The following is a 9,155-nucleotide window of genomic DNA, read 5'->3' on the forward strand; positions in this document are numbered from 1 at the left end:
CTATCGCCCTGAGTCACAAGGTGACTATAGAAAAGGATGAAATACATGGCTAGGTAAGAACAATCGAGTACTGCCCAGGATATGATCTCAAATACAATGGTTTAAATAAATCAAACTGTCCAAATCTTTGATGTTCGTTTTCATAATCACCAGTTTGAACAATGTCGGCAGCAGCAAAGTGATAACCAAAAAAAGCCTGCTTAACGTCTCCTAGCCGTCATTGGGGAAAAAGTGAGATAACATGCACTCCCTTGTACACTAATTACTTCACTTGATGCTCAATCTCTGTCCAGTGTTTTTAATCAGTTGTTGAAGACAGAGGAAACCCAAAGCCACAACGCAATGGTTTCTTGGAGTTTTCCGGATGATTTATGTAGCTCAGTGGTTCTCACCCTGACTATACAGTGAAATCACCTGGAAATGTTTAAAACAAGTAGCAGCGCCTGAGTCTCACCCTCAGACTGAGTTAATCGGTCTAAGACCGGACCAGGCATCAGGATTTTTAAAGTCAGGTTTATATACAAATAAATACAGTGTATAATTGTATTAAGACAAACTGTCCCTGGTAGCCAACCCTTCTCCCATTCCCAGACAACTACTCCTCTGTCCTACCTACACAGATTTACCTTTTCCAGAATGTTGTATAAATGGAATCATACAGTATGTACCGTTTTGAGTCTGGCTTCTTTCACTTAGCATAATGACTGAGATTCGCCCCCGTTGTTGCATTAAGAGCAGGGTGGTATCGTTTTATTGCTAACTAGTATTCTAAGGTATGGGTGTATGAGTTTCTTTATCCATTCCATAGTTGTTTTCTTTCCAGTTTTTGGTATTTATAAATAAAGCCACTATAAACATTCACATACAAGTTTCTGTGGGCACATAAGTTTTCAATAATTTGGGGCAAATACCTATAAACTGGATCACTGGGTAATTGTATGTTTAAGAAACTGCCAATCTGTTTTTCCAAGTGGCTGTACCATTTTGTATTCCCACTTGCAATGTTTAAAAGTTCCAGCTATTCTGCATGCTCCCTAGCACATGGTATTGTTTTATTTTAGCAATTCTAATAGATGTGCATTAGTATTTTTTAACTCTTTACTAAACCATAACATACAAACATAAATGTACAACTAGATGAATAATCACAATGTAAACACCTCAGTGTAACTACCACAAATTTAAAACAACAACAAAAAACTAACCCACATTTATTAGCATCCCAGAAACTTCCTTTTGCCTCTTTCTAGTCACTAGGTCCCCTTTCCCCCCAATAAAGTTACTACTAGCCTGGCTGAACACCACACATTAGTTTTGCCTGGTTTTGACATTGTATAAATGGCATCATATGTATTCTTCGGTGTCAGTCTTCTTTCACTCATTACTATGTCTGTGAGATGTATCCATGTGGTTAGACACAGCAGTAGTTCCTTCATATCCATTACAGTATAGTGTTTCACCATAAGAATATTCTAGTTTATTTCTCCATTATACTGTTGATGGACATTTGGGCTGTTTCTCTGGGAGTGAAAATATTGTCATGAGGTATATGTGTGCAATTTCATAAATAGTACCAAATAATTTCCCAAAATAGCTGTACCAATTTACCTTTCTACCCAAAGACGACTTTTGCTCTGTGTCCTTGCTAATACCTGGCATCTTCAATATTTAATTTAAGCCACTCTGGTGGGTATGTGGTTGTATTCCATCCTGGTTGTAATCTGCATTTCCCTGATCATTAATGAGGTTGAACAACTTTTCAGGGATGTTGAACATTTGGATACAACCTTTTGTGAAGTGCCTGGCTCTTGTCCATTTTTAAAACTGGGTTATCTTTCTTTTTCTTATTGACTTGGAGTTCTGTATATATCCAACTATATCAGTTATGTGTAGCAACTTCATCAGTATGTGTAGCAAATATCTTCCACTCTGAGCTTGACTTTCACTCTCTTAAAGGTGTCTTTTGGTAAAGAAAAGTTCTTAGTTTTACTTTGATCCCATCAGTATTTTTTAAAGGTACCCAGGTAAGGGCAAAAACTGAAAACAGGGCTGAGAATCACTGCTGTAGCTGCTGGAAGACCAGAAGCTGAACTGTACAAGCAGTACGGTTTGTTCACCCAGAGTGAAACTCACCAGACACTTTAAATGCCACAGCCTACAGAAGGACAAAGGTAGGAATCACCAGGCAGCAGGTGAAGAGCAATATGCTAGGAAGGGAAGAAAGGGAAAGGCTCAAGCGATATGCCTGAGCCTCTAGAACTGGAGGGAGCAAACCCACCAAAGCATTTCAGATTGACTTTAAGCAACCAAATTTTCTGAACCAGCTGGATCCAATACACAGGATGAACTATCTGAAGAGCTACTCTATTAACTGAATTCTACACAACAACCATCCTCATATTATGTGTGCAGAGGAAGCAGTCCTCCAAGGTTGGGGTTTTTTCCCCTAAGCCAATTTTAAACCAAAATTGCATTTGTTGCAATTTCTGTATCTGTACTTAAGTTTTCCCTTTCTGGCCATTCCAGCATATAAGAGAGACCATTTTAGGAAGAGAAACTGTAGTTCTAAGTTTTGAATTATTAGAAATATCTACCTCTTGAAAAGAGTTGGCAAGTGACTTCAGATATGACCACAACAATAATATGCCATACCTGAAATTCAAATCCTTCATCAGGAGACGAGGGCTGCCAGAAAGAAGCCAGAAAGAAAACGAGCACGTGTTAGAATAGCTATCCCACCTAAACACCCCAGTTACAGCTTCTGAAGACGGAAAAGGGGCCACAGGTTAAACCTGACAAGCTCAGGAGACTAAAAACAACCACACAGGATGGCAGGAACAAAAAAAAAAAAATCGTAACTAAGGTGGGCCATGGTGGGAAGTCACATCTTTAGCCTGAAGCTTCTTTCATAAAGTCAATCTCGACCTTAAGCAAGACTGTCTACTGTCTTTTTGCACCTTCCTTGCAGTGTCAGTAATCCCTTTTTCCAGACTGGGCAGGGAAGTACAGAATCCCTCATTGTTATCTTGTCCCTGGTGATAAAAAGCTAACTATTAACTATCCTGCACCCACCTATGTAAAGGAAGTATCTTGCTCTCCAATTTACTTTTATCAATTCCGAGATCTCCCCACTTTGCTTTCCCCCACCCCCTTAATCTACCACCAGTGAATTTCATGTGACCCTCCTCCTGCGATTCTATGTATAAAATAAGCTGCAAGAGGCCATTTTGCGGAGCATTTTCTTCATCTGTTGAGATTTTGCTTCCCAGCAACGGTCGTCAGTTTGGCTCAAATAAATTCCTAAGTTTTCTCTTAGGCTGTAGTTTTTTCGTCGACACTTCTCTCAAAAGTCAGAGTTAGCTCACAAAGTGAATCAAAGCTAAGAAGCTTAAACCAGAAAAGACGGAATAATCAGGCGCCTACCTTTCCTCTGTATTATTTGTCTGAGACCTGAGAGAGGAGTCTTACGATAACAACAGCCCTAGAAGAAGGGGTACATAGCACACATTGGAGAGTGATGTGGGGAACAGCCATGCCCTGCTCCTGGCCCAGGCTGCCTTGTGTCCCTGAGGAGGATGTTTAAGGAACTCTAAAGTCAGTTAGCTGGAGGCTTCCCAACCTCTCCCACTCTGCTATCCCATCAATGGAACACAATGAACACATCCATACTGCACATAATCAAGGAAAGCAGCAGCAGACAACTCACCTCTATAATACTGTAACCCCATTTCTCAGCCAACTCTGATGAAAACATCTTTCCCTAAGGTGTTTTGATATAAGATATTGCAGAGGCTTTAAACTTTGTAACTATGTCTTAAATACACATAACTGATTTTTTTAAATCATGCAGCAAGTATAGCAAATTGCTTGTGTCCTATACTGGTATTTGACAACGGAATATTAGTAGAAAGACTTATTTGAGTGTGAGCCCTGGCTTATTCAACCAACCAATCAGTTCCATAGGCCTTGGGCAGGTAAGTTTCTCTCTCTGGGCCTCAGGTTCATCTGTCCCCAGAAGGAGTTAAACTGGATCCGGTCAAAGGTCCCCTTCTCAGTGCTAATTTCTATTCTCATAGTGCCTTGCCAAGAGTGCTGAACTCTTAAGTGAATAAATACTTAGCATTTATACAGCCTCTTCAACACAGTGCCAACTCAACTTAATCCTAGTGCAGGCAGGAAGGGACTTTCTCCAACATCTTAAATCTAGCAGTTTTATGCACACAAAATGAGGCCTGCAGGACACTGTGAATTATAAGAAACATGTATTTGGTCTTCATCCCCATTTCTAGTACAGAGCTTCTAAAACTTTTGGTATTTCCCAAGTGGTGAGAGAGATAAAGGGGTCTTTTGTTATGTTAAGGAGGTGACTTTGGAAATGCCCCAGGCTACCTAAGGATGAGGCCGGTTGCCTGGGGAACCAGCCGTGATAGGAGGGCTGGAACTTTAAGTCCCACTCTTGGGGGGCGGAGAGGGGCTGGAGGTTGAATTGATAACCAATGATCAAGGATGCCTATGTAATGCAGCCCCCAGGAAAACAAAAAAGGACATGTTCCGAGTTCTGGGTTGGTGAGTACATGGAGGGGCTGGGAGAGTGGCACACCCAGAGAGGGCATGAAAGTTCTACACCCCTTCCCACACACTAGCCCTACGCATCTCTGCCAACTGGATGTTCACCTGTATCCCTTATCAAATCCTTTTATAATAAACTGGTAAATGTAAGTAAATGTTTCCCTGAGTTCTGTGAGTTACTCTAGCTACTTAATGAAATCCAAAGAGGAAGGAGGTCACGAGACCCTCTGGTTTAAAGCCATTTGGCCAGAAGCACAGGTAAACCTGGACTTGCAACTGGCATCTGAAGTCCAAGGAAGGGTCCCTGCAACCGCCAATCTATATAATTGGTTGGTCAGAAGCACAGGTGTCTGAAGTGGAGGGCGGTCTCGTGGAACTGAAACCTTTACCTGTGGGATCTGACGCTCTCTCCAGGTGACAAGGTAGGTTGATAGAAATGAGCAGGAGAAGGAGAAATTTAGCCCCATTAGAAAGCCCCTTGCTGCAGCTCCTACTTGGGTCAAGACCCCTGGCAGCTGCCCGGCAGGACTCCAGGCTGACAGGTACTTCTACATCAAAGAGATATGTTGTTAAAAGTCAGAGGAGAGGGGAACCCATCCTGTTTGTCAGCAATACCTTACTAGCTCAACAGGACTCCAGGTTTTCACATACCCCAAAGATGTGTTTATACATCCCCCCAAACCAAAGGGATGTGTTTACCCATGCCCCTAAATCAAAGGGATATGTTTACACATGCCCCTGAATCATAGGAATGCATTGCTAAATGCCAGAGGACTAGGCACCTCAGGGGAAGGACGGGTAAGAGAGGGGAGAGGGGGAGGCAATTCTACCCGTAGAAATAAAAGCCTTCACACAACGTAAGGCCAGGCTGCTTCCCTCTCGGGTCAGCCCACTCCACACCTTGCAGTGTACTTGCTTTTACTAATAAACTGCTGTTCTTGCTGCACAAATTTCTGTCTCTTGGTTGAATTCATTCCTTCAAGAAGAAGAAGAGCCGAGGTGCATTTTCCAGGTGACATAGGTAATAGCGTCAGAATCGTAGGACACCTAGCTGGTGTCCTGAACACTGCTCGGTGGGATGGAGGTAACCTTCCCCACACAGGAACCAAATGGCTCATCTCAGAACCATTTTAATACCCTTCTGTTTTACAGTTATCTTCACAATCCTTCCTACCAGAGCGTGTAAAACAGTGTCTGAAGACATTTTATACTTCCTAATCCTTAACTGTCTACATTAGAATTTCTCTCACCTCAGTCTTTATTTTCACTGTTTCCTGGGTGCCTATATCTGCACTTTAGGAACTTCCTAATTGCTGGGCTTTATACATTATTTCACCTCCCTTAGTATTAACATTTTTCAAATGTTTAAAGCTGAAAAACCCTTTATTCAAAGGAAATCTTCCTCAGAATGCCAATACATAAAACAGGTTTAAAAAGGAGGCAGACGGTTTGCTCTGACTGAAGGCTGGGGAGGGGAAAGAGCTAGGTGCGTGCGCTCTGCTCCCCTCCTGCCCCTCTGAACCACAGGTTACTCCACAGTCTTCACCAGCTTCCCACGGTTCCCGGACCTCAGGTTACAAAGGGCCGATTCTCCCAGTAACTTAGTCTAGTTTCTGGAGCAGGACCTACTGCCCCAATGTAGGTGTTCCTTTCAAAGTAACTAACTACATTCCAGTCCTCAGAAATGATTGTGGCACAATCTGATCTCTGGCCACATACAGAAGTGGTTGTCTCTGGGGGAGACAACTGGGTGGCTAGGGGAGAAGATATACTTGTGAATCTTTAAATTGTGTACCATGTATTACCGAAAAATGGCAATTTAAAGATGAACAAAAGTTCAATGAAGGTCATTAGGCCTCTATGGATTCCTGTACCTTGTTGTCCATAATTGTCCACTGGCCGTCAGCGTTCTGCTTCAAAACACAGTGGTTTCGGGAAATCATCAGAGGGCAGAGTTTTGATATCAATTGGTATGTGACACCAAATCCTCGCCCTACGGTCACCTAGGAAGAAAACAACAAAGTAAGAGACACCATCAGCCACTGTCCTGAAAAAGGCCATTTCTGACAATCTTGTCAGTATACACGTGTCCCGACTTATGAAACCAGACTCCCAGGAAACCCAAACAGCTCATCAGCTATCTCCTCCTTCAGCTGCCATGGGAGCCACCGGGTAGAAAATGGCAAGAAGCTATGACAAAAAGAGACGGCTGAATGGAGTTACTCATGGAATGTCAGGGATGGTGGGACCCTGAAAAGTCATGAGGTAGAGGAACTCTTTCTACACACCGTCATAAACTGCAGGAAACTACAGCCTCTATACACAAGACAGTTCCTCCAATTTCTTAATGGATCTGATGTGACATCTTTTTCACTGTGAATTCCATCTGCTGGCCCTGGTTCTGCCCTGAGCACCATCAGAAAATCTCCAATTCCCCTCCCATATGACAGCTGCAGGGGTCTACCAAGGCCTCTCTTTTCTTGGAACTGTGTTCCCAGTTACTTCAACCTAATTCCCATGGCATGGGTTTGCGTCTCTTTGCTATCCTAATGGGTTTTTCTAGAGACTCCTGGTTTGTTTTTATTCCTGGATGCCATATTAAGAAAAATAAACTTAATTTCTATTACACGGTTGAATCTAAGTATCACTTTCGCATTTTTAAATATTATCATTGGAGCATATAAATTGCATTAGCTTTCATAAATCTATCACACTGTCAATGTATCCCCAGGCTTAGAAATGATTAAATTTCTTGGTCTGACCCTCCCCCAAGAATTGCTATGCTAAGTCATGTCTCTTCTGTCCTATTCTTGACTTGTTGGTAATTTTGGACTCAAGTGCAGGACCTTACATTGATTCCTATCAAATTTCATCTTGTTAGTTCAGTCTATCACATGAGTTTGTCAAGACCTTCAGGAATTTTTAATCTGCCATCAGACATACTCAATATCCCTTCCATGATGAGTCAACCACCAAACTGATATGATGCCCTTTGTACCTTCACTCAAGACACAGGTAAAAGACTGAAAGAGCATGTAGCCAAAGGCAAAGCTCTCAGGAAAGCCTAGTAAACATTCTACCATACAATCTGGTTATGCCCTCAAACAGATGCAATACAACCAAAAGTGTGCGCTGAGTCCATATTTTCCATCTCATCCACAAGGACAGCATGAGAGTCTCTGGAAAAGACTGCAAAGAAACACCCATTCACATCTATCAACTTTCCTGATGAACCAGTCTAGTTCATAATAACCCTGTCACGGAAGAAAATGAAATTCTTCCGAGATTCCAGATCTTACAATTCCCTGCTTGTTTTTCTTGGTGCACAAGCCACCTCTTTAATGAGCCATACCAAACCTTACCTAGGAACATTAAGCCAAATGATCTGTGGTTTTCTTTTTTTTTTTTTTATTGGGGAACAGTGTTTTTCCAGGATGCATCAGCTCCAAGTCAAGTCGTTTTTAATCTAGTTGTAGAGAGCACAGCTCACTGGCCCATGTGGGAATTGAACCGGCGACCTTGGTGTTTTGAGCACTGCACTCTAACCAACTAAGCCAACTGGCCTCCCATTTATGGTTTTCTAAAAGCTGCCCTCTTTGTTCTTGAAAATCTTTCAGAATCGTGCCTGTCCTCCTCAGTCCCTCAAAGACCACCATGACTCTCCTTGCCCCGATCTATTCTCCCCCACAAACTTCCATCTCAGTAATTGACATTACCATCCAAACATCTGTTTAGCCCAAAACTCAGAAGCCATCTTTGATTTTTCTCTGTCCCTCATGCCCACATTCAAATCATCAGCAAATTCTACTGGCTGTAATTTAATATGTCCTAAATCTGTTCACTTCTATCTCTATGGCCACTACCTTAGTCCGAACAACTTGGCCTCCTCCAGTTATGCTGTTTTTGCTCCTATACTAGCCCTCCTAAACTTAATTCTTCACACAGCAGTGGCAGTGGTAATATAAAAATTTTAATTCAGATCATTTCCTTTCTTTCCTTAAAATTCTCCAATGATCCAAACTTCCTCCCATAGCCTATAAGGCCCTGAATGTCCTAACCCCTCCACCTCTTTAGACTTACTTCCTACCATGGTCAGAAACACTCACTGGTACCTGAGGGTCTTTTCACCTGTCTGATCAGCTTAGGACACTCTTCTCTCAGACATGTGCATGGGCTACTTCTCAACAAATTTCATCTCCTCAGAGGCCTACCCTGATTACCCTATCTAAAGGTGCTACCTGCTCCTATCTCCGCCCTGCCCTATTATGTTCCTTTATGTTATTAGCATGTACTTACACAATTCAAAATTAATCTCATTTTAATTCTTTCTTTCTCCCCCTTACTAGAATATAAATTTCATGAACAGGGACCTTACCTGTCTTGTGTACCATTGTATTTCTGTACCTGGCATGATGCTCAGTAAATATCTGTGAATGAATGGAAGAACAAAGAGATCTTCCTTATGAGTCCTCCACATGTTTCTTCACCATTCACTCTGGTTCCTATGGGTCTCTACCCAGAGAGGTTGTCCCACACAAAATTAACCAACAGTTTAAAATATGTCTAGGAATGATTTTAGTCCTTTT

General features: G+C 42.1%; 1 protein-coding gene across 6 annotated transcripts in view; it reads right to left on the minus strand.

The window, feature by feature from the left end:
• The window catches only part of RNF8 (ring finger protein 8), a 30,821-nt gene that overhangs the window by 19,768 nt on the left and 1,898 nt on the right, over positions 1-9,155 (minus strand). For all 6 annotated transcript variants that reach the window (XR_012496575.2, XM_019718407.3, XM_019718409.3 and 3 more), the window contains exon 2: positions 6,444-6,572. Coding sequence is in view for 5 of the 6 variants with exons in the window: in XM_019718407.3 (XP_019573966.1) it covers positions 6,444-6,572 (129 nt within the window). In the remaining variant the exon portion in view is untranslated. The remainder of the gene's footprint in view (positions 1-6,443; positions 6,573-9,155) is intronic.

This window comes from Rhinolophus sinicus, chromosome 2 (assembly GCF_057876585.1).
Source record: "Rhinolophus sinicus isolate RSI-liver-muscle chromosome 2, RSI-T2T, whole genome shotgun sequence".
Taxonomy (NCBI): domain Eukaryota; kingdom Metazoa; phylum Chordata; class Mammalia; order Chiroptera; family Rhinolophidae; genus Rhinolophus; species Rhinolophus sinicus.